At 29.2% G+C, this 27,837-nt stretch overlaps 1 protein-coding gene and 2 long non-coding RNA genes across 3 annotated transcripts; all 3 read right to left on the bottom strand.

Moving 5' to 3' along the window:
• Nucleotides 1-3,740: 3,740 nt before the first annotated feature.
• On the bottom strand, nt 3,741-11,209 carry LOC132935954 (uncharacterized). Its single transcript, XR_009663366.1, has 6 exons — nt 10,992-11,209; nt 9,910-10,055; nt 9,451-9,675; nt 6,079-6,286; nt 4,442-4,746; nt 3,741-4,378 (listed from the first exon to the last, which is right to left on the bottom strand). It is a non-coding gene; the product is annotated as an uncharacterized LOC132935954 (long non-coding RNA).
• Nucleotides 11,210-11,335: 126 nt separating this feature from the next.
• LOC132935955 (uncharacterized) lies at nt 11,336-13,400 on the bottom strand. Its single transcript, XR_009663367.1, has 4 exons — nt 13,316-13,400; nt 12,313-12,517; nt 11,517-11,821; nt 11,336-11,443 (listed from the first exon to the last, which is right to left on the bottom strand). It is a non-coding gene; the product is annotated as an uncharacterized LOC132935955 (long non-coding RNA).
• A 1,359-nt stretch (nt 13,401-14,759) lies between these two features.
• On the bottom strand, nt 14,760-18,078 carry LOC132934437 (calreticulin-like). The gene is made up of 5 exons (XM_061000737.1): nt 17,797-18,078; nt 17,421-17,729; nt 15,619-16,079; nt 15,343-15,537; nt 14,760-15,280 (listed from the first exon to the last, which is right to left on the bottom strand). Exons 1-5 carry the CDS (start codon nt 17,897-17,899, stop codon nt 15,125-15,127), a joined length of 1,224 nt encoding a protein of 407 aa, XP_060856720.1. The 5' UTR covers nt 17,900-18,078; the 3' UTR covers nt 14,760-15,124.
• Nucleotides 18,079-27,837: the final 9,759 nt, after the last annotated feature.

Genomic DNA, 27,837 nt, shown 5'->3' with positions numbered 1-27,837 from the left:
TAAATAAAAAAACCTAAATAAACTTTATCATGCTACAAACTACGAAGACGAACTGAAGAAACAGTTGTTGTTCTCTATGGCGCATACCGAAAGCCATAGATAAGTATACCTAATATACACAGACACGGAATATATACTAGTATGCGTGCTGAGCATACGTGCCGAGGTCCGTGCCTAATAGATACCTATATCTGGGGATCTATTCAGTAGATTGGACATGATTACACGAGGAATCTATTTGACACCGGGGGATCTAAATAAATAAATTATTGTGATTTACTTGACACGGGGATCCAATAGACATTGGTGATCAAATAGATGATAGATGATCTACAGCGCAGGGGATCTAGGCGTCCGTGTTCTCTCAAATATTGTATACATAATAGGTATATTATTATTTTGGAAACGTAAAATATTATATTATATTATGCAGTAGAGCGTCAGTCGGGCACTCGGGTTACTTACGATTTCTTGTACGGTGGGAGCCTGTAAGACAAAATCGACGGATATGGATCACACGACACAAACTACGAACTACCAGCTCATAACAAACGTGACAAAATATATTTATTATCACGAGAAAACATTTTTTTATCATGACGACGTATACGAAACCACGAAACGACCGGTGTTATCGGCGCACACCGAGAGCGACCAATACAATTGATAATAGAACGACGACGGCGGACTGCCGAGCTATCGATATGCGCACGCGTTGGTCACTGCTGACGGGCCACTGGCCACCGCCAATACAACACATTCGGTGTGGTGGGGAACTGAGGTGGTGGAGGTGGCGGAACTGGCCCGAAGTGGGTAGGCCGGGTAAGTGACGGACGTGCCGCGTGCGGCGGCGGTAAGCAGCACGATTTAAGATGGTACCGCGGTAACTGGTAAGCAGCATAGACAAGACGACGTTACGTCGTGTTATTTTTCGGAACATTGATAACAGGGCTCCTAGTGTTTGGTGACAAGACTAATTTTTCGACGCATGCACATCAACGTATTAATAAAATATTATAAGTAATTACGTATGCAATTCGAAGTGTCTATTATATAATAATATAATATATATCAGGGCCGGAGCAAGGACAGTGCAACCGCCCTGCACAGGGCCCCGCGGAAGCTGAGCTCACTCCAGAAAAGCAAATCATCACTAATAAAATATTATAATTTCATAAAAGATAATATTTTTCAAGCTACATTTGAAATAATAATTCTGTGACATCCGTACGGTTATAATATGTGTAATCTAACTTTTATTTAAAATATCATTTTATACATCAACAAAAATTTAAAAAATCTCAAATATTTTTAACAATATTAAGTATTTACGATACATTGAAGAGGATAAACAATGTAAATCGTAATTAGGTACTGAAGTACTTAAACAATTAACGGTATAAAACTAAACTAATATGAAACCATAGGCGTGCGGCGTTAGATTAATTAAGTTTAGTCCATTTCAATATAATAAATTAATAACCTAATATAATATTCGCTTACCCTACACCTAATAGAGGTATTTAACAACGCCACTTGTAAATATTTTTGTTTATTTTTAGATTCCGATTTCGAGTGAAGCTAAATTTATTTTTTATCTATAGTCCATAGACACTATTTTCGGGTAGCAAACTTTGTCCAAAAGTTACGTTTGGTCACTCTATAGTTCATAAATTTACAAATTGTCACTTTGAAAATGCTTAGGTACAGCATTTAAAACATAACACATAATATATCTACATTCCACAGTGTAATTCTTTGTTATAAAACTTCATAAATGTATTATATTATAATTTATTTATGTAGGTATAATTCAACAAAGTATTATTTTATCTAAACAATTTTGCACAGGGCCCCACAATTTGTAGCGCCGGCCCTGTTGAGGACACTGCCTTTAATTAAGTATGACAAATATATTAATTGAAAATATTATATTATAGGTACTATAGCTGCAGCTGTTAACTTGAGGTAGATATTATAACTTATAAGTATAAGTTTATAACCAGTAAGTGATAACCACAAAAGCTTCTTACCTATCAATTGTATTATTATTACATAATGTTTTTAATAATATATAAAACTATGTAACTATCATCTGTTGTACTGATTATTCATAGTGTAACTTGTGGCTTACTACCTACCTACCTACTATAAGTTAGGTTAGGATACTTTATAATTATTTACATGTATCAGCACAAATCAGGACTGAATTTTATTTAGCAATGTGTAATGGCACCAATCATGTTGGCAGCCCTCTGATGTCATGGGAGGGGGCAAATAAAAAATGCCTACCCTTCAACCTTCCCCCTAATGACATAATGTCTATGCTCTTTTTTTAAGTAGTTACTCATATAGTACTCATCATCTCCGCATAATGCATTGTACATTGTAGAATATAAATATGATAAACAATTGGTTTATTGGTTTATTTTAGTATTTAAAGACTTTTTTTATGTTGAGGTACTATAGAATTATTATAATACCTACTATTTAAGTATTTAATAATATGATTTCATCTATCAAAGTGTAATAATTGTATTTATTTGTTAGAAAATTAAAAATACATTTTGTTAGTTTAACATTATTAACTGCTTCATGTACACAATTTATCTCATGCATTTGGCAACAAATTATAAAATGGGTTTCTAGCAACTTTCTTGAATAACATAAAACTAAGTCATATAGTTTAAAAGAATGTTTACAGTAATATTTAGGAATATTTACATGTAAATATGTATTTTATTTTTATAAATTTAAAATATGACAATTTGAGATAGACCATTTTAATAACTGAAATATCAATCAAGAAAGTATTAGATAGTTATTTATATTAAATATGTAAATGCTTACATCCATACAATTTTAAAACTTTTTTACGAGAAAATGTATATTATAATAACTTTTTTCAACAACTTTATTAACAACTAAAAAGTTATCCTTTAATATTAAATATTAATTATTTTCTTTAGATATATTTATAGTAAATCTGGAATAGTTAAAAATGATTTTTTCCATGAGCTTATCATTTAAAGAATAAAATAAAGAAGATATATTGTGCTAAGTTTAATTGAATGTGGTGTACATTTTATAAGTTACATGCAATACTTCCAAATTTATTTTTCTATTTCTTTAAGGGCAATTTTAAGTAAGTATTTGGTTGATTTTAAACAATTTGTAATTTTTTGTAAATAATCCTTATACTAAAAGCAAATAAAATAATCTAATAACCTACAAGTTCTTACAAATTTAGACATCAGTATTGTTATCATAGGCAGAAATTGGGGGGAGGGGAGGGAGCTTAGCAAAGATAAATTAAAGCCCCCCCTCCAAAATTCGATCAAATCTCCGCCTATGATTGTTATGGGCATTACAGGATATGAAATGTTCAGCGAACAACTAAAATGTTTCTTAACAAATGTTTTCAATAACAATTCTGCAGTCTCATTTAATGTATAACAAGTATTTTCAGTATATAATAAAATCGTAAAGCAAAAATTAGTAGTAAATAATAAAATATTGGGTTTTTTGAAGTTTGCTTTTCAAAACAATAGGACCCGAGTATAATAAATAGAGTTTTAATTCTGTAGCTTTCCAGAATTCAATTAATAACTCTTATTTTCAATACTGCATTTCATCAATATTTTTTTCAACCATTCAAATGACTTTTTTTATATTTTACCCACAATACAATTCAACTTTTTGTTAATCTTAGGTCTGCCTAAAATTTACAATATGCAACTTCAAATTGAATGGAAACTAGGCTGAAAAATAACTGTTGAAATTGGGGCTTAATGAGTACTAAGTATTTAGTTATTTAATGTAGATAAATAACACGGCTTAATGATTATGTAAATACTGAATATAACAAAAATATAAAATATGTAACGTACAACTGGACTGAATCAGCCACTATACACAAAGTATGAAGGTGTGTGAGCAAGTGCCGATTACATATTTACGTAAATTAAAGGCCCTATTTATATGTCACGATTGAGGTCATCCTAAATCCATATAACAATGAAAGTTATGTTCTAATAAGTAATATTACAACTAGAAAGTCAATAGTGAAATACAATATTGATAGGTGTACACATATTACATTGTGCTTACAATATAATTATTACAATATATGTGCATAGAATACAAATATTAATTGTATATTTCAACACTGCATCAATTAATAATTTCTTTGATTTTTGTCACTCCTGTGGCTGACTGTAGTTTCTTGAAATGTTTTTTTACCAAAGGCTTGGTCTGCATTATGGTCCTCTGTTCCAATGTAAGTACGGTAATTGAAACAATCCATCTTCATCATTTTCTCAAATGAAATGATATTGTACTTCTGAGTTGGCCCTCTTATGAAATTCTGGAGTTTTCACTTAACAAAAAAATAACACTTTAGTTATTAGATATCAATATACTATAATAAATTGTTTTTTACCTTCTGTTTTCTGTTTTCACTGTTATTAACAGTGTTATCTACGTGATTCCTTTTACAGCTTTGACTGCCACAATATTTTCTTCTTCCGTCAACTATAATGACACACGTTTTTTCCTTTGTGATTTGTGAAGTCCATGATATAATAGATGATCCATATTTGAACAAATATCCTGACATTGAAAGTTGTGAGCCTGTGTTTCAATGTTAACAGCATAGACAGCATTATTGAAAATATCCAAAGAAATCTAATTTTTTTTTTAATATAACATATACGTATAATAAATTTCAGTGTGTCTTTTTTAGACCTGTCAAAAAAAAAAAACAATAAATTACCTACTTCATGTTGATAAGGTATCTCTTTATTTAATACTTGAGATTCTTTTTGGTGATAAAGTGTATGAGACTTGTCAATCAAAATTTAAAGTTCTTTTGGACTGTGTTACATGAAAATCTATACCATATTTCTGAGAACAATCATTAATGACAAGCCTTGCCCTAAATTTGTTTGTACTACCATGTAGGCTTACTTTTATATAACTATCTATTTCGTAATGCAATTTTCTTTTGCAGTTAATTGACTAGTTCAATTTTATTTAATGACATTAATTCGTCATTCAAGGCATATCTCCTCCGTTCATTCACATGATGTCTGGTTATTGCCTCATCAAATGTCAATGGTTCCTCCCAATTGCAATAAACAATTAAATGTTGTACCTATACACTGGTTTTAATGTATTCCTTGTCATTTTTGTTTTGGTATGTATGTATATATTTTACATAACATTACATTATATAAACAAAGAGAAAAAAAAATATTTACTTATATTAATATTATAGTTATATGCAGGCGCGGACTGGCTGGGATGCTGGGATGCTACAGCATCCCTTGCCCTAAAATATATTTGCCTAATATTATTTATTATATATTTAAAGACTCTAGACACCTAATGAACAGCAGAACGTAACCAACGTACGATTATTAGTACTCTATAATATTGTACAAATTTGATTAAAAGTTTGTTGTAACTTGGTACTTATTTACATTTTTAACGTAAATTCAATATTTGTTTAAAACAAAATAAAATATATTAACATTTTATAAATAATCTACATGTTTTAAATTCGCCCCAATAATGTTTGTTATTTGCCCTTTAAATTGTGTAGCATCCCGTGCCCTATTTTACCAGTCCGCGCCTGGTTATATGAGAAATCTATATATATTACAAATTGTAATTATTTAATTTATATGAACTATTTAATGAATTTATATTTCAAATTGTGAACTCATTGGCCCCCACATGAACATATTCAGTGGGGCCCATTATCTTCTTGAAGAATTAAAAAAATAAAACATATAACAATTAAAGTTATGTCCTAATAGGTAATATTATAACTAGAAGGTCAATAGTGAAATATAATATTGAAACTTGCAGATATGTACTAATAATGATAGAATACTAATATTAATTGTATATTTCAACAATAACAAATATTGTTACATATTTCTTATTGCATAAGAGCCCCAATTACATTCAAACCAGAATTTATAATACTATAATGTTTATATATTGTGTTAGTTAAAAAAACTCTGTAGATTTTGGATTAGTACCTATTAGTTTTTACTTTTTGTAAATTACTTGTACAGCAGGGTTAGATTTAGAAACATATAGATGTAAAATAGGTGCTTGCATTGAACCAGATGTAAAACTTAAATTTTCATAGCCATATTTAACACTAGTAGACCATGATTGCACGTTTGTAAAACCCTTTCTTTCGATTCAACAAAAGGATCATTTTGCGTATAATTGAGAGTAAAAATTGGTTCAAGAACAAATCACACTGTATCTGAAATATTAAACCAAATAGTAAATACATATTATATAGTCAATAATGGTTAGTAATAAAATGCATTATAAATTATAATACACACCACAGTTTAAGTACAAAGATTATAAAAATGTATGCTCAGCGTCTGCTGTTTTACAATGGGAATTGATTACTTATAAATTACATGATTTATGGTGTTTTGCTTATAATTCAAACATACACTAAATATTATAGTATATGTTTAATAAATTAGAACTAAAATTATGCACATAAGTACTGACACAATATAAACTCAAAATATTTTTTACTATCTGCTGAAAGAAAATAACCGTTTATTTTTAGTTTAGACAGATTGATTGTCATTGTCAGTTGATTCATAAACTTTAAGGGGATTCGATACCGTGATTTTCTGTTTTTGTCTAACACACGCGCGACATAGTATTTTAGACGTGTTTTTTGCCAAACATTCCAACTGATCTATTGAAGCGATAAGAATTCTGAAAACAGATTTGAATTCGTCGTCAAGTCTACTTGAAATCGACTTTCCCACATTTTTGATATTATACCCCAAATTTCAGAAAACGTCATATTAAAAAAGAGTATTTAAACATTTTTGTATTTCAATTTTTGGAGAAGCTAAAATCAAACAATCAAAATTGTGAGAAAGTCGATTTCAAGTAGACTTGACAACGAATTCAAATTTTTTTTCAGAATTCTCATCACTTCATTAGATCAATTGATATGTTTGGCAAAGAATCCGTCAAAAATCCTATGTCGCGCGTGTGTTAGACAAAAACAGAAAATCACGGTATGGAACCCCCTTAATATTCCAAGCAATGCTTCGTAAGCACTGCTAAAATGTCTTAACTAACATAGTAGAAATTAAATTTATGTTTTTTACAACCTAATAATAAAATAACTTATTAAATATATAAAATATAAAATGTTGATTAAAATGATAAAGAAATATAAATTGATTAATATTTTAGTGATTAATTACTAGTTGTACATGGATACAATTATAATTTATAATTTTAACTACAGAGTTTATATGTAATATGCTTATAACTAATATATAAGGTATCGATTATATAGATTTTGAACAAATTTAAATATATTACTAATGTTACTATAATGTTAGTTGAGATTCCAACAATTAGTTAAAATTTTGAATGATATACTATTTTTTAATTTTTGTCTACCTAAATAGTTCTGCAATCATATATTTTTAACTGTTTAAAATTAAATAATTTTATATAACAACTTAATACTTCAGTTATCACAATCTGATTTAGTGCATGAGGTACTCTCATTGAACACTGATAATCGCTATAGCCCAAATCAAATAATACACATACTCCTCCATTTTTACAATCAATGCTCATATATTTTTCACAAAATTCACTTTTGAAATTTTAGATTCTGAGCGAAGCGATGAATGTATTGATTTTACAATGATGTGTGTTTTTTTTTTTTATTTATTTTTTTATTTCTTTTTTTTTGTGTCTGTCATTGCCTTTTAGGACAGTAAAAGTGCTTGGATTTCCTTCAACAGTAACTTTTCTGATAGGAAAGTGAATTTAGTTGGTACTTTGGGGGGTCAAAAGTAAAAATTTCCCTGTAGTTTTCAAAAGCGACGTGAAAAACAAAAGAAAAATTAAGGAAAAACGGGAATTTTTACGCAAAATCTGTTTTCGAGAAAATCGATTTTGGGTTTTGGTGTAACTCTAAAACAAATGACCGTAGAGACATGAAATTTTGACTGAATGTTTATATTAGCATTTTCTATACACCATAACATTTTCCAAATATTTTGACTCTTTTTGAGCTGTTTACGGTCATTGTCAGTCTTCAATTTTTTTAGTTTTTTTTTCTATAAATATCAATACAATTTTATCTGTTGGGTAAAAAAGCGTGAATATTTAATATAAGGCTCCTGATATATCGTTCTAATAGCAATTGAAAAATATTAAAAATACATATGCAAAATTTTTCTTTATAAGCATTTAAAGTTCAAATTTTGACAACATTTATCAAATTTATAATTTATTAATTATTTTGTAGTTAAAAATGTATAAAATGTTTAACTTTTATGGCTAAGGATTGAAAATTTAAAACAAGGCTTCACGTAAATAGGTTATATATAAATTACTTTATTCACAATAATATCATCAAATATACTTGGTAATATCATAGGCTGATTGACCGTTTTCGCTAAGAATCGTTTTTCTTATAGGTACAATGATATTATATCATTGAATTTAAATTTAACACCATCCATTACAGTGACCTACTTGTAACCTACTGTACAGCAGAACGACATCCACTTATCCACCTTTTTTAAATATTATATTATTACAAAAAAAAATATATTAATGAGATTAATTTGGGTTAAAAATATAAACAAAACCAAACTTTATAAATAAATTTTAGTTAAAAATCTACGTAGAGCATACAAATTACATGTGTATTGTATTTTAAAAAAAATAGAAAAAATTAGCACTTGGTATGTGGTTGAAAAATTAAAAATGATGTATTTTCCAAAATAAAGCAAAATTGTAAAAAAAAATGCAATAAATACAAAGTCAATACTTCCTTTATTCATATGTTGTGTAATTGTGGGACACAATGTAGAAGAACTACCGGTCGTGTCCGCATTCAAATGTTTTTTTTTATATTTTACCCACAATACAATTAAACTTTTTGTTAACCTTAGGTCTGCCTAAAATTTACAATATGCAACTTCAAATTTAATGGAAACAAGGCTGAAAAATAACTGTTGAAATTGGGTAGACTTAGTATTTAGTTATTTAATGTAGATAAATAACACGGCTTAATGATTATGTAAATACTGAATATAACAAAAATATAAAATATATAACGTACAACTGGACTGCATCAGCAATTATACACAAAGTATGACGGTTTGTGAGCGAGTGCCAAGTACATATTTACGCACATCAAAGGCCCTATTTATATGCCACAGTTAGGTCATCCTACATCAGTACAACAATGAAAATTATGTCGTTATAAGTAATATTAAAACTAGAAGGTTAAAAGTGAAATACAATATTGATAGGTGGACACATGTGCTTAAAATATAATTATTGCAATAGATGTGCATAGAATACTAATATTTATTGTATAATTATTAAAAGATTTAAATAAACAATAGTAAATACCTTGAGTTTAAATTCTTCCAATGACTTCATAGAATATAATATAACAGGAAGTTTTATTGTGACAGTACTAATGACATTTGTACTCATTACAGCTCTCCACCAAAAAATGGATAACATTTACAATTAACTAATGCTGACATTCTCCCATATTGCATGATAAATATATTATTAACATATTCGAAAAATTAAAGGAGGGATTTGCTAATTTACACATTTAATGTCGACCTAAAAATAAAAACATATTTTTAACAGATTTAGATTTAATAATAATATTATGTAATTTATTCCATGAATGTGGAAACTTCTACTTGATCATCAGTACACTTACAATTTATATTTTTGGGATTCATATTAAAATATCTAATACAGTAGGATGACATGGATTTATAACATAATAGTTTCACTAAAATATTAAAATATATTAGGTTGGTACATACAACTATGTAAATAAATACTTACAGTTTTTTGGATGTTTATTCTCTAGCATAATAACTAAATCTGTAGCCCTAAAGATATTTTTTATATATTGTAAATTTTTACAATTGTTGTCAAAAGTGATACGTAAATTGAATCCTCAAATAGCTCAATATCAATTGGATGTTAACCTATAAAAAAAAATACATTAAAACCAGTTTATTGCAGGTTCTATACTATTCTATACTGTCTTACACCGCAATATTTTGTTAACAAAAGTTGGGGATTTCAAGCATTTTAAATTTTTATTGAAGTAAATTGTTCAATTGTATTAATATTACTAATCAATACTATTACAAACACATAATAAAATCCATATTAATTGTTTTTTTTTATTTGTTTGATAATTGACTTAAATTAATTTCTTAGTTATTTGCCTACTTAAAACACTAAAATAATATAATTAATAACCATCATTGAAGAAATTAAACTTTAAACTTTGGGAAGTTTATGTATAACTTTATGTCCTTTTCTATCTAATAAAACAGATTTTATAGTATAAGGATTGGTGTCTGACCAATACAAACGACGAGCAGCATAATAAATTGTGATACCTCCAGGACTATGAACTGACTGACCAAAGTCAGTCTGCTGTAACCATCCATTGAACCTGTTTCAATATGAGGTTTACAACCCAAATCAGTCTAATAAATTGTGCTAAATAATAAAAACCGATGTATAAATATAAATATAATATCATACATGATAATAAAAATGTATTAAAAAATAGGGATAACCCATCCCTCATATTCTCAGAATCCTCAAACAATTAAGTTCCAAGAAATTAAAGTGCAAATTTGAACATATTGAACAGCTTGAATAGTTTGAGTATAATCAAGTTCAAAATGTTGGAGTATGATAGCAGATATATTTAATTTAGTTTTTTATGAGTATAAAAACTCTAGTACTAATATTATAATTTAAAATTTGTTGTGATCTAATTTTTAAAAAGTATGGCAGAGTTAAAAGTTTTAGATGATTAAAAAATAATTAAGTTAGAGTATATGAAAACTTAAGTTCGAAGCATGCCTATAAACAATTTGCATAACAATAAATGTTTATCATACCCAGATTAAGGATCTAACACGTTATTGAGTGGTTTACGATCAGTTTCAAGTTTCACCAAAGTTTTTTTTTTCCCATTCAATGTAGTATTTATAACTTTGGTTCCGTCAAAAGTTTCAATCCCACACAAATTTTTTGCAACCCAATCCACAGCAATACATTCAGGGGTAACTTAAGTGTGAAACTAAATAAAATAAAAAAATTAAGTATATATTATGTATACAATTTAGATCAAAGGAAATACAATTATTGAATCAGCAACTTAATTTTTTTTTTTATAGTTGTTATATTGATAATTTAACATAATGAATATTAATAAATTGTCTTCGTACCTAATGAAGAAATACAATGATAAAACCCATTACCGTAAAAGTCATCAATTCCACAAGTAAAACGTGAATCACATTCACTTCATCACTTTTGACTGGCTAGTATACATAGACCATCAGAGCATCTAAAATCATAAAATAATTAAAAATAATATTTAGATTTAAAATTATTAAACAATAAATTAAACTCATCATTACTGATAATATTCAGGAACAGGATATCTATGATTACAATATTCATGTCCTTAGTAATTGAGATAATTTTAGGCCCGGGTTTAAATCTCTGGCATCCCCACCATAGATCCGGCCCTGGTTCCATCATATTCACATTGCTCAGTATTATCCAACATTGCGGCACCCCAACATAGTTGATGTGTTGTATGATCTATGGTAGTAGCACTAGGAATATGAATATCAGTTTTCATACCTTAGCATAAATTCATTATCATAAGCTTTTTAAATGCCGGATTTTAAATCATTCCAATATTGGTTCAAAATTCTGTCTAAATAAAATTATTATAAAACATTTAAATATTGTTATTAATTATATATTCATAATAGACACAATTAAAACATTTTAATAAGTTAGGTAATCAGTGGGTAAATATTAATTTAAGCTAAAGCCAATAATAATTCATATTTTATGGAATAATTAATTAGAAATACTATTGTATAAGTAGAATCATGTTTTAATGAACAAAAGATTAGTTACAGAATGCAACAGACTTTGTTGTAAAAACAATAGGTAGAATTGTTGAAAGTTAAATTCCAATGCAATACCACCTATTTTTATTAATTTTGTAAATTCTTTTAAATTAGTTTTTAAAAATTATTAATTACGTTGACTGTTTACATGTTACATAATTTAATATGTAATATAAATTTACTTATTACATGTTATTTTAATTGCATAATATTTAAAGAAAAATTTAAATGACCAGCATTTTGAAAACGTGATTACATCTATATTTTTAACATTAAAAAAATTACTTACATCTCACAAAATATCAATTCTTATGCAACATAGTCGATTTGTATGTCCTAATTTTAAAACTATCAAAGGGTCATCTGGTTAGCTTAGATTTAATAGACTTGCAGATGCATAACGGTTTATCCAGTGCAGTATATATTCACTAATTTCATAGTCGATACCTTCTACAGACCCTTGATCACATCAACCCCATCTTGTTTAAATGATTCTGAAATATTAAAAAGTTTAAAATTAGTTTTAATAATTATAATTTGTTTCAGTCATAATATTGAACCATGAACATTTTCAAAATAGACATTTTATGCTATTGCCTATTTGCTTCCATAAAAAAACCTTTGAATTACATTGGTATGTGCTGACTGCTGAGACTCTTTTTATATGTACACAATTATATTACAATTATGAGATATTGACTTCTTATAATGACCATTGACCTTGCAGGGGAAGATAGTTATTATAACAATTTGAATACTTCCGAGTTCTGATACAAACAAAAACACAATGAAAGGCTTAAACCACAGATCATAAAAGTAGTTAACTTTGGGGAAACCATTGACTTTACTTTGCTAATTTCTAGAAAAACAAAATACGTTACAAAATGTGTAGAAGAGGGTTGGCAATCATATGAAATACTATGACAATGGATATGGTCGGCGTTGACACTGCCAAGTTATTATGGAGCCAATATGTGTTGTAATATTATTATACTTATAGCAACTGCGTAAAGCTTTAATCAATAATACAGCTGCAGCTGGATGCACAAGCGTGGGTATTGAGAATTTCCGTCGGTCAGCAGCACGAACGCCACTATTCCGTGAGAACAACAATCCTTATTGTAAGGGAAAAGAGAAGTAGAGGGTAGGCCTGTATAGGACAGACCAGAAGAGCCCATATTCAGACGTCATTTACGAGATCAAGAGTAAACACCTTCATGTCATTCGAGGTTTTAAATTATTAATTTAGACTTTGAATAATATTATGATCAATAATAATGTTTTGGACTTACGAAATAAACAACTAAAATCGTATATTTTCCGAACATTTCGATCATTTCGTCGATCAGAACATTCTATGAGATGTAATAATTTCACAGTTTTACTTTTAGATTCTAAAGCCGTGATTATACCCTATGGTTATCCCTACTTTATTGCACGTTATCGTTAATAAGTGATATGATAATAATCAATAGCAATTGTATGATAACAGATATTATGTTTATTATTAATTATACTATGATTATTCATTAAAGACAATTTATTGGTTTATGTGCCTTAGTTTTTTTTAAATTTGATATACCATTTATAGCATCTATATTGTATATAATATATTATTATGACAGTAAATGGTAATCCCAAATTGTAACTTACTAGTTACTTTAATCATAAGACTTCTGACAGATTTTTAAAGAAAACATATTGTTTTTAAACAAAATAAATGAGTTTTGAGAACTGGGGGTATCTCGGTGATATGTCTAGAAGGGTACAAAATTGTTGCCTCCTCAAAAAACACCGCCACTGTTAAGTAACGAGTCAAGAACGATTTTTCAAGCTAATGATCCTTCAAAAAAAAACCAATGTAAGTGTTTGATACTCAATATTAATATGTTATACTTTGACAAGGAAAATCTATAGGTACCTATCATACCTATTATCTTAAATACATTTTTGTTAATAAGTAACCATGACAATGAAAACCTTACGAAAATCGGTCAGAAACAAAAAAAATGCGTATCCAGCCCATGGTTTGAAAAAATATACTAAGTACCGTGATCCAGCCAAAAAATATTTTTAAGTTATATAATATAACTCACCGGTCTATACCTACCTTATATTTAAGGTATAAAATGCATTACTACTGTTTATGATCCAAACTGTAACCTATAACAATAAATTATGGTACGCCTCGCAGGTTAGGTTGTGTAGGGTCTGCCTCCTCACGCGCGCACGACTATGAATGCGAGATTTTTAGGATAATATTGTATTAGATCTAATTATTCATAATATTTAATATAAAACTGTTAGATAAAACAACTTAATGTCACAAAATAAAAAGTCTTGTATAAAATAATTATTAATCCAGGTCACGGTGAAACTAATAAAACATGTTTAAAACAATAATGCAAATTTTAAAATATTCAGTACCTACTTTCCTAGCGACATAAATTAAAATAAAAACACAATTATATTATCTAATTTCATTTCAAACTAACAAAAATATATGTACCCTTTTTGAAAGGGATTAGATTAAAATGAAAACAAATAAAGACATTCTTAAAAAATTATTTTTATTCTATTAAAATTGTATTTCATAAACATTTTTTTTTTATTTGTTATATTAAAAATTATAAACTAAGTAGTGTATACAAATATCAAAATTGCAAGTTTATAAGCCGATGATATTATTTGAAGTTTTACACATGAAAGTGTTTGAGGCATAAATTAATATTAATTGCTAACATGTTAAAAAATTATATTTTTTCTTATCTTATAGGCGTATGTCATTTAATTGACCAATTAATTAAAACAAATATTGAATATAAAAAAATATTATTTTTATAAATTATGATTTTTACTTTAGGATATTTTAGGTATCTACTTAAATAAATGTAATTACTTAATACTAAAAGGAATAATGAATATTCAATAATATTTTCACAAGCAGATATTATTAATTATCTATAAAAAAAAAAAAAAAAAATAGTTATCGAGGAATGAACTAATTAAATTATTTTAGTGACTGTAAGAACAGGTGTTTATCAAAACATAATAATAAGTGGCAGTCTTAAACTAATCACAATATTATACAGTTATTTTTTTTACAACTCATCGTGGGTGTCGTCGGTGGTTACAATTTCTTCATCTTCCTCTCCATTCTCATTATCAAGTTGGGCGTCACTAGATATCTTTCCTTCTTGCATTGCTTTCATCCTTTCTTCATCTTCAAGTGCTATCTTCATATTTTTCTCGCCCTCCTAGTAAAATAAAAATTATTTAAAATTACATTCAATATTTTTAAAATATAGATTGTACTTACAATTCTTAATTTGATAATGTCGTCTGCTTTATCTTTTGCTACTTCAATGTCGTCTGTAATCAAAATATTCTTGAAAATAGTACCAGATTTTACTTGCCACAAGTCAAAACCAACGGCACAAATTTCTTTTCTGGCATATAGTTTATCATCTTGTTTGTATTCTGGATTGACAATTTCTGGATGTACCCATACTCCCTTTAAACATCATAGATATAATTTTACAATGACTTAAATGTAAAAAAATGAAAGTAGAATGAAATTTTAATTTATTCATACCTTGTATTTTGGGTTATCAATCTGTTTTGGTACCCATTCACCCTTGTATTCTGGATTATCAATCATTGCTGGCTCCCAATCGCCGTCAATTTCATCGTCCCAATCTTCTGGTTTAGTGGCAGTTGGGTCGGTAATGAGTTTTGGCTTATCCCAATCTTCTGGTTTCTTATCATTGGGGTCATCAATAGTAGCATTGTCATCCCAATCTTCAGGTTTCTTAACTTCAGGATCCTTGATTTTCTTGGGTGGCAAAAAGTCGAAATCGGCTTCTAATTTACCAGATTCTACATTTTCATTGTCAATTAATACCTCATAAGTATTATCAGGTTTTACAATAAGTGTGTAAACATGAGTGTAGACATCATCAAGACAACGAATATCTTTATTGATCAATACGTTTTTGCCATTGTAGCTGAAGATAACATGCACCTTCTTCACAGCAGGTCCACAAATGTCAGGTCCTAGAAATAAACACAACTTTTGTTTAAACAATACAAATTATAGAAGTAAAATGAATTGAAATTAAAAACAAATTTACATCAATTAGATAATTTTAAAAGAAAATGTTAAAAACATCAAAATATTGAATACGTACACGTATAGAATATAAAAAAATTATTGTACCTATAAATTATTATTTCATTCTAGGATACAGCATCTTAATAGGGAAAAATATTTACCATTTAAAAACAGATTTTTATCACTTATTATGTACTTTATGCACTATATTTAACTCTTGCAGGTTTCATTCATAATCATAAATTCATATTGTTATGTTAATACATTTTTCTAGAAATAGGTAGGTTCTCAAATAAATTTAATAATTTTTCAATACTAAAAGATGCCAACGATGTAATGGATAGTATTAGAACAAGCAGATAATATCAATTTTCTTAAAAAAAACAGTTATTGAGGTATGAAGTATTTAAATTATTTTATTGACCTTAAAAGCATGACTATTATTTTCAGAAAATGTGTGCGTCACATTACAGAAAACTATCAATATGCACTTTAAAAACATTCAATAAGTTAAATAATAATGTAGGTATATAAAGTCTATACCTATCAGAATACAATTTTGATTAATTATTATGCAGAATACTTGAAAATAATAACTATGATCATCAATCTTTAAGTCATTTAAAATGTATAAGTACCTTTAAAAATAATCTACTTATCTATATTTAATTTCTATAAGCACAACATATTTATCCTCCAGGAGGCCGTACAAATATTAGTTACATGCATCGACATTCGGGAAAGTAAAAATTAAAATATGGTCTTTTGGAGAATAACCAATGTGTGTCTTGGTCCTATTTCTATTGTAGTGAATCAATTATCGAAATGTTAACGTGACATTGTGTATTGCACATAAGCTGCATAAAACAATACTATATTACATAAAATAATAAATAAAAAGAGAAGAAAATAATTAATTGATAATAAATATGTTGAGCTTACAGAACTTAAAAAATTTAATTATAGAAGTATATTAATTTGGGTATGTATCTATAACATTTTTTTATTAGTCTACAAAGGTATCTTATATAATTATTTGTGCACCACCTTATGCAGCACAAGCCGCCACTGTAAGTAACTTGTGACGCAAGTGTGGTATCCTCTAATTATTACTAAGTAGGTTTAAGTATAAATACTAAGTATGTATTTAAGGGTATATTTTTTTTTTTATTATTATAAATACAAATGTTTACAATATATATATTGCCTATTACAGTTTGGGCTGTACTAACGTCTAACAATACCTAATACACATAATACAAAAAATATACAAATATAATTACCAAACATAATTTCGTATGGCGTTTCACCGTGCATTTGTTTTGGATCCAAATCACAGTTGAACAGCTTAACGTATCCACCGCCGCAATCAATAGCCTGCTCGTGTTTGACCGTGTACTGGATAACGAGGTCACTGTCTTCATTACTAAATGGCAAGAATTTCTTGGACAATGCATAGAATCGAGCGTCCTGTGACGTCTGTATACCCTTGTCGGCCTCGACATCGTTGTAGAAAGCGCCCGAGCTGTATACAAACTTGCCGAACTCTTTGCCAGGATATTCCGAGTATGTCCATGCGGTCTCAAACGATTCTGTGGAACGGTATAATGACATCAAATAAACATTCGCCACAATAGCAATAATTTATAATATACATACCGTCGGAGAAGTTCTCTTCAAAATATATTTCCGCGCCAACAGCTAGGGTGGTAACCAGGCAGACCAGTGCGCACAGAGACATCTTCGTCGGTGCAGCTCTCATTTTGCACGAATATTATAATATTATACTATCAAATAAATATTTTATAATACTTGACGGGCGACGCAAATTTTTAGCCGACGACCATTAAAAAAAAGGACGATACCGATTGCGACGCGCACGTTTAAGGGATCGAAGTGTAATGCGAACTACGAAGTGGGAACGCGTTGGCACTGTGCTACTAGCGAGTGGTGATGGTGGCGACGGCAGTGGAGGGAAATATCGTTTCGGGTATTTGAAATCAAAACCAGACGTGGACACCGGCGATTGGCCCGGCTGATCTGCTAACTACCACACACAGATATGTATAGAGAACAGATTAATATCAAATATGACCGCCACAAAACACGCCGTGGCGGCGGGCCATCGACGCCGTTAATACCTAACCTACAAAATAAATGCGACGCTGCCATCTCCGACACCGAGTGCCGCCATAATTTTTGTACGCGTTAAAGTCCCCACACACCGCAGCAGTGGCGGTAAATTGTGTTTACGGACTCATTTTACGGTCCCCGCTAACCTAACCTTTATACCTACTTAAAATAATAATATAAACACGTTATTCGGGAGGGTTCGTCTTTTATCACGCTATTAATTATTAATAGGGCTAGGGACTTCATGCCCTTAAAAACCTCAAAATATGCACTTATGCCCCAGAGAATCAATAAATATGCTATTAAGATATGCATTAAAAAAAAATCACAGTACCTATTGAATAAAACCTTTTTATTTTAATATTTAGATAATATTTTCAAAATTATAAATTGTAATTTATAATGAAAATCTTGTATATTAACAAATAATTGATAATTTTCTTTTCCGATTTTTTTTCTTCTTACATCGAGTTTTAGTGAATCACGCATGTGGTTACACAAATATAATTACATACTATTTAATAAAGTTTTAAAATGTACTTTTTCACAGTGTTCGGAACGTTCACTAAAAAAATGAACTCGTTCACGTTCACGTTCTTTTGAAAAACGAACGTGTTCATTGGGTCGTTCATTTAATTTTTTTTATGAATTGTTATCCTACAGTCAATATAAAAATTAAAAACCTATAAACATATACGACTCAACCAAAAAATAAAAATATAATTTAGACTTTAGAGCAGATATAATTTATAAAGAATCTGAATTAATTTTTAATATCTAACACGTTATTCGAGTTACATTTTGATAAGGATTTCCTAGTGATAAAATTAAGCGAATACTAGGGTACTTATTATGATAAACCGATTAGGTTTATTAAAAATTCGGGGACACTGGAATTTCACGTATTTAATTTATACATTTTGCAATCAAAAAAAATTATAGGAATTATAATGGGAAAAATGAAAATATTATTATTATAATATAATTAATTAATATATTTTATACATATAATATTTACTAAATGGTAAATAAATTAAACGTCTTAAAAATCGATCAAATTCATTAAAAATATAAACGTCGTTCACGTTTACGTTCTATTTGCAAAATTCGAGTGACGTTCACTATAATATAGGTAGTTTTATATTATATGAACGTGAACGCGTGAACGTGCGTTCATGAACGACGTTCTTTCCAAACACTGCAAATTAGAAAGATATTTACCTACTAACTAATGGGTTGTTTGTGAAATGCCTTTAAATCTTTAATAGGTTTTGTTAACTATAACTAATTATAAATATTATTTATTAATTGCTTAATTTATCAATGCCTGTTCTATTTACAGTGGCGTCATTCCATTTTTTAAATAGAGGAGGTGGTTAAAAGTTTTATTTTGATAAAATACACACGTAGGTAAAACACATTGGGAATATAAATACCATATTGTGCCATGTGTCCGTGTAGTTAATAGTATCATATTGTATCAAATATGTATTTTTACTATGGTATATCTGCCTATATTATAATTTTAATCATATACACTAATTATATTTCAAAATTTGTATGAGTAATTTTGACCTTTACTTAAAATCTTAAATTTAAAAAATGTTCAAATATAAGATACCTAATAGATAATTATAGCCTATAGGTATGCATGTGTTTGACTATTTTGCATAGTTATTAGTAAGGTTGCACTATAGCTGCAGTGTTGGGTAGTAACGCGTTACGTAATATTGTTAGAATTATTTCCATGTAACGAAAATATAATGGATATTTCTTTTGTAAAATTATTTCGAATACTGCGAATTTCAAAAAAAAATATATAATAGGTAAGAACTTACATGTTTATAATAGCGGGTATTGTGTATGCAAATAAATATATATTATAAATTTAATTTTAAATCGTCAGAAATCAGTTTTCAATAGTTTAAACCACGTAAATTACAAGAAAAGTTAATTAAATTAATTAGATTTTTAATTAACTTTTCTCGAAATGCATGAAGTGTTTCCTATAAACAGGCCGAGTAGATTGATGTTATTTATGTTTTAATACGTACCTATTAATTATTATAACGGAAATATATTTTAATATATTTAAATATAAATAATTGTTGTACCTAGATAGGCATTTTCCGTGTACATAATATTTTAAACGTATTATTAATATTAATAATTACCTATACATTTATTGATGATATTAAAACTATTCGTGATTTTAATTTACTGTTATTAAGTTATTAGTCACTATTATTAACATACTTTTATGGTAACAAGTCACTATTTGCAGTCATCAAATACTAGTAAATAGTATATAGATTCAAGTTTTTAAATTACTCATAAGTCCTTATAATAAAACCTTTACGTTATATAACTAGTAAACCTATATTTAGTTTACCGTTTCTTTGGTTTCATTAACAATTGCTTATAAGGAACCTTGTTTTAAATTTTCAAGCATTTTGACCGGGCTAAATTTTCTGTCAAAATAGCTCAAAAAGAGTCAAAATATATTTTCAAAAATTATGACGTGTAGAAAAAGATTTAATAAATTGGTAAAAATATCATGGATTTTTACTGATATTCGTTTTTGAATCATTGCAACAAAATAAGATAATTCTATTTCATCAAAATTTAAACTTCAGACCCTCATAAAAAATAATTGTGTTGGAAATATGCACAACTTTAAAATGTTTTCCAAAAGCTTCCAAAATCACCTCTTATTCCCCCGCTTGGTATCATTCTGTCACTGATTAACTGTGACATAGACAATAGACATATAGACTAGGTACATTATAATAGTTACCTATTACCTACTACGTTGGTAACACTAAAAGTAAAATTTGTTAAGAATTTCATTTTATATTTTCAAGCTTTTTGACCGAGCATATTTTTTAAATTTTGAACAGCATGCAAAGAAAAAAATATGTATATTCGAACATTTTAAATAGTCGTATCTAATTAGATTCTCGAATGTTAAATATTAGTATAACACACGTTCCTTTAAGTTGGTAAACAATGGGTTGTTATCGGTCTGTTTAATGTACATTTTATCATACAGACAAAGTTGTACGCTTCATTTAATTTCGTGTTTTTATTACCTAAAAACCTATAGTTTATGTAAATTAGACACTGTGTGCATTCGTTATCTGCAGCTGCCATAAATATCGAGTTAACCCGTGGATTACCTATAAACGACACCAAGCGACAAAAACGAAACAAGAGAGAAAAAAAATTTTGTATGTACCTACTATGTACATAATATTAAAAATCTTCTGCCCGATGTCGTGAGACGGCGGCGGCGGTGGCGGCGATGAATATATTATATTTATTTTTACGACATTCGGGCAACACATATATTATTATGTGCGTGGTTTAGAAGGGGCATAGGAACGTTAATCACATCTCGGGTTTGTCGTTATAAGGGGTGTGCGGTGCGTGTACGGGGAAGAGGGGCGTATTATTTAGTATAATAATGTTTGGAATGTGACTGTTTGAATATAATAATATATTATACGATCGTCTATATAGGTAGGTAGGTATATAATATATTATGTGGATCGTATATTATATAGGTTTATATATATTACATGGATCGTCTATATAGGTAGGTAAATATTATATTTGTCGTCGTGTTTCATTACATCGGCTGTGAGTCTCGAATAAGAGAGGGACGCCGTCGCCGCCGAGACCCTATATGGCCCTTCCACGAAATCTCTAAGGCGCGCCGTGGTGGGCGACAACGTGCGGCGTCGGGGAGTCGGCGGCGCAGACCGTCGTTTGTTACTATTATTATTATTATTAATACCTAATTTTTTTTTAAATACGTTTTATAAATTAATATGTACCCGCCATGTGAACCTTTTTTTTGGGTGGGTGGGGGGAGGGGGTAGTGCAGTGCGTCGTGGCTCCACGCCACGTCGTATTATAGTAGGTACATTATGTATTATATATATCCAAATGATGATGATGATGACGATAGCGATGATCACAATTTATAATAATAACTATTAACTATATAATACTAAAGGTATTATAATGTATCTATATATATATAAAAGTATAAAACTGAAATCAAGCAAAAGAGGAAATCTTTGTTACGGTTCGGCTTCGAAACTTCTTATCCAATTGTCATGCAGTTTTTTTAAAATGAAAGAGGATATCACGGAGCCGGTTTTAGGCATAAATAAAGTCCGATATTGTGTAGAATATTATATGAATATTTGTGTGTAGATTAGACCTCTGGGAAGAAGATAGGCTAATTTAAAAAGTGTTCAATTTGTTTTTTTTTATTCATCGGATAAACGTTAGGTTGCGTTAGGCTTTTGTATTAATTGATCATATTAATCCTCCGAAGGTGGAATTAAGTAAAAATGACAAACTTTGTACGATTTTGATACTTTAGAGTTATATCATACACTTACGTACAAACAGTACGGGGTCCGCGATCTACCGCAGGTAGATTGCCTACCTGATAATATACTGCTGCGAATCAGAATTTTTATTCCGGGCAACAGAAAAGTTAAGATAAATTTTGAACACCATACACCATACACCGAATATTAAATAAGGAATTGAACAAAGTTTGAGTCATATAGAATTGGTACATTTAACGGGAAACGAAGTGCCAGCGGGATCAGCTAGTATTTTATATACGCTTTATAACATATTATTAAAATTACCTCAGCGACGGCCGACGACGACTACATATTTAATATTATGTAAAGTCCGGATTTAAATGCAAAGTGCATAATTTTTTGTGTGCTCCAGGATTATACATTACAAGTTTATAATTTATACAATATACGTTCTATACAATATAAATGCGTTAACGTCTTTATATTATATATCTACAGCGATCATCGGATGTGGGGTCCTGCCGGGCCTTACTCAAACAAATAAAAACTAATTGGTCAGTTGGAGTTAGATTGCGTTAATTTACCGAGTAATATACTATTTATTTATTGTGCGTGCCGAAGTCCGATATTTTGATTTTATAGTGCAGTGCGTCTAGACCCACTGGTTCTCACCGGTGTGTCGTGAATTACCACGAGGCGTGTTGCCAAAAAAAAAAAAAATGTTTCTTGATATTTTACATGTTTTGAGTACCAAAAATATAATATTATTATGACGTTTTGACGTGATGTTAAAAACCACCGATAAGAAAATAATAATTGTCAAAATGTTCTCATTCTGAATTTCCATTTAGGTTTTAAGACGTGTTGCTTGTTTAAAAATCCTTTAATTATTCTAACCGTGTCGCTATTTTTATGGATCTTAATATTAGGATGTTGTACTCGTAATAAAAACTATTAAAAAGGTGAATAATCACTGGTTTAGGCTTACTAACAATATCACACGCCACCCTTCGTATTATGAACACCGAAATGCTGATGATGATGATGACGTGTCGATAACGATAGTAATAATAATAATAGTAATGGTAATACGCAGCAGTGGCGAGGGTGATTGTATATAAAATATTGTATAGTCCGGGCGTTTTTTTGCCACGAAAAACATCTGCCGGCCTTGAACACATCCCCTCACGTTACGACGCCGAACAACCCCCCTGGATACGGCGCGGACAAACGTGTTTTCTCAGCAGCAATTATCGTTGCGCTGGATACGTATTTTTAAGACTTCACCCGCAGCCTCCAGGTTTGTTTGGTAGAATATATCTTTGCCGCTTCTCTCGAGTATTTTTCATTTTTTTGTTATCTGTTTTGTTACAACGATGGCAATAATAATAATAAATAAGGACCGAAAATTATATACCTTCTTTGTTATACACCACCGGGTGTGAGACGTCACAATGGTAGCAACGGACGCTCGCGATTGGCCGACGCCAAGGCTGCGTTGCCATTTACATTTTTTAATATTATAACACGACCTGCACCACTGTACATTATATTATTTACGCACCGACGTCGAATTTTGTACACGATAAAACGAGAATAAGAACCTAACTATATTATTATAAACTATCTAAATAAAAATTAAACGCTGGTAATGGCATCACCTGAAAAAGGCTGGACCTATGCAAAATTAGTATTTACTTATAAATGATTACCAGTCCTTACTGCACTCTCCGGTCAGCATATCCGTGTCGTACCTTTAATCAGTGTATGAGCAACAGTCATCTTAGTAACAACTTCCTAGTACCGAATCCTGCGAGCGACAACTGGGCTCCTTTTGTGAGCAACAATCAGTGTGTTTCTTTATCTATTAAAATTCGTGTATTTTAAAGTATTATTTTGTGTCACCTAAAACATCCATAGCATAGCCCGGAGGCAGCTGTGTGTCAGGTAAGGCGTATAATATAATATAATTTAATATAATATAATATGTGGCTTGCGTGTATTACCTTATACAGTAGATTCTTAATATGTCAAACGTCGCTATCTCGTTATTTTTCGTTATCTCGAACTACATTGAATTCCCCTTGAAACTACTATTACACTAAATAGTGTTTTGCTCTCGATAACTCGATATAAAATGAATCGTTTTTCGTTATCTCGAATAAATTGCTTCATAAAAGCCGGTTTTCAACTACTATTTCTGATGATAAATGGAATTTTGTAGCTGATCATCTTAATTTAGACGACAGAAGTTTTTCACATCATGTGGATGATATCACCTAACCTAACAAGTAATATTAAGCGAACTTTAATGACAGATTTTTAAAATAAAAATAATGTATTCAGTCATTTCAACTATTTCAGTATTTTAAGTATTCAAACTATGTATCTTAGGCATTCGTATTATTTATTATTCATATACATTTTCATATTCATATTGTATTTCATTTATTTGAATTTTTTTAATTAAACTAGATAGGTACCTCAAAGTTTTTTATATCTCGAACACTTTTCTGTTCCCCTTGAGATTCGGCATAACGAGAATTTACTGTATGAGTATTTTCCATTAAACTATATTGTGTGTAGATTTTATCAAATTCTCGAATAGGTAGGTACCTATACACGATCTTGTGAGCCCTCTGGACACATGGAGGAAAGTAATATATCGTGATTTTAATATATTTAAAATATTTTAATACAGGTTCTTAACTTTAACATCTAATTTTAATATAACTATATAAATTGACAGCATTTTTTTTTCTTATTTTTATGTTATTACAATAGATAGGTATAGTAAAAATATATTTTTCTTTAAATGATTTATTTCTCATGTGTACACGATTTATATAGTAGAAAAAAATGTTTAGATATTCAACTATAAAAAAATTCGTGGTAGGGCAGTAAAACTAGTTGTAGGTACTTTTGAGAGGACAAAATTTAAAAAGAAGGCTATACTTTTTTTGGAAAATTGGGAAAATTAAAAAAATATAGTTAAGAATGAGAATTTTTTATTTAAAACTAATTTTTGACAAAATATATTTTTTTATTATGTTGTAATTCAACAACAAATGACCGCAGACACTTGAAATTTTCGCCAAATTTGTATATTAGCATTTCCTTTAAACAGAATTATTTTTAAAAATATATTGACTCTTTTTGAGTTACGTATTTAATGAATATTTGAAATTTGATAGTTTTTTTTTCGTAAACTATAAAAAAGCTTGAAAATGTAATACAAGATTCCTCATAAGTTAATGTAATAGCTATTTCAAAATATTAAAGACACATACTATTAGGGACTATTTTGTTTGAAATCATTTCAAGTGATCATACAAACCCTTTCATATCTAAGCTCTCCTCTCACACATTCCCTGACAACCCTCTTCATCGTCTCAAACGTAAATAGCCACGTGATTTATTAATTAATATTTAGTATTATACTTACCTCCCCCCCCCCCCAAGTTTATAATTCATTGGTAGAAATTGGGGGACTTGAGGGGTTTTAGCCTCACGCCCAAATATTCCACTAGCCCCACTTGCTTACATCTATGTTAAAAATGTTATAGCTCCTGGAAGTATAGTATCGATGGACGCTTCCTTCATTCACGATACCACGTCTAGAACACAACAATTTAATGTCAACCTATTTATTTATTGTATTATTATTGTATACAGATTGCCAATATCTTTTATGAATAAAAAATATTTATTGATTACCTATAATAAAATTACGAAATTATCATCTTTTTTATTTTCATATACTAAACCATAAATTAATAATAAATATGATTCGGTCAAATGTAACTAATAAGTTAATAAATTGAATATAACTCATCATGTTGTATATTATTGAGTACGTTTTTTACTTATTCTCTCGGTTTAACATATATAAAATAATAATAATTTTTTCTTTTGATTTTCGACGAAACATGAAGGGCTTGTTATAATATGGTTCATTTCCATGCTTCGGATTCCTTCCTATTTATACCTACCACATACTTCATTACGTTGGACGATTGAAAACTCTCGTGATATTAATGACTTGTAAACTGTCACGATGTTAACCTCTCACGGGTCTATATTTTCAAGTATTACTTGAAGAATACATGTAAGCTTTCCCGAGTCTGTATGTTTAAAATAATATAAACATATACATTTTTAAAATTGAATATGATATACATATGGATTTCATTTAAAAAAAGTAAAATATATTATTTGAATTATAGTAAATAATAAAAAAAATAATAATTTAAATCAATTTCATAATAATTAGTTATTATAATAATATGAACATACGGATTTTAGAAAACTTAATTAGTCTATTTCTCGCCTGTAGTCTGTAATTGGTTGCGGTATAGTTTTAAAATAACTATGGAGATTTTATACAATATATTCCCTCCAGGTAAACATAATGTTGATCCGGGAGAGATTACAATATGTTTCCTTCAAGTAAACATAATGTTTACCCAGGATAGTTTATCACTTAATCCCTTTCCATATCATGTTTTTGTTAAGGTGCAGCAGTCGTGCAGGTGGTAAACGTCTTAGTAACAACTTATGTTATTAAGTCCACACAGTATGTCTCTGGTTTTACGAACAAAATACAATACGAAACAAATTTATTTATGATGCATTGTTGTCAGACCACCGTACAATACAAAATAAATTTAACCAACTGTTGATTGCGACTTTGCAGGATTACGTTATCTAAAATATCAATAATATATATTAGGTATTTGGAATTTACTGCTCGACTTTGTGACACCGGTGTTTTCGTTAAAATAGAAACGCATTATACTTAAAAACCAATATTGACACAAATCCACACTAATGTTAAAAAAAAATAACGAATTGTGAAGTCGCGTACATACCTACGGTTTAATATTGTCTTATACTTAATCACCGATCTTGTATATTATAATATTATGTAACTTGTAGGCGTTTTAACATTTAAACGACGTCGGTTTATTTATCTTATTGTTTATACCATTATATTTATCAGCATTTTTAAAAATTATTTATACCTACTTTGGTTGTATTTCGGTAGTTATATATGCTTGATATTTTTGTTGTCGTTTTAAACCATGTAGCAGATAATAAACCACCATAGACACAATATTATAATAATATTATATGGTTGGTGGGCAGGTGAGTGACGATCTTTGAAAGCTTGAACGTGGTATCACTTATATATGGTCACGGTGCATCGCGCGGTGGG

This window comes from Metopolophium dirhodum, chromosome 1, assembly GCF_019925205.1.
Source record: "Metopolophium dirhodum isolate CAU chromosome 1, ASM1992520v1, whole genome shotgun sequence".
Classification (NCBI taxonomy): domain Eukaryota; kingdom Metazoa; phylum Arthropoda; class Insecta; order Hemiptera; family Aphididae; genus Metopolophium; species Metopolophium dirhodum.
This window is presented reverse-complemented; position numbering and strand designations above follow the sequence as displayed.

Coding starts and splice junctions, on each gene's coding strand:
- LOC132934437 (XM_061000737.1), bottom strand. CDS start 17,899: ATGAGAGCTGCACCGACGAAGATGTCTCTGTGCGCACTGGTCTGCCTG. Junction 15,538..15,618: donor TTGATAACCCAAAATACAAG/GTATGAATAAAT, acceptor TGATGTTTAAAG/GGAGTATGGGTACATCCAGA. Junction 15,281..15,342: donor ACATTATCAAATTAAGAATT/GTAAGTACAATC, acceptor TTATTTTACTAG/GAGGGCGAGAAAAATATGAA.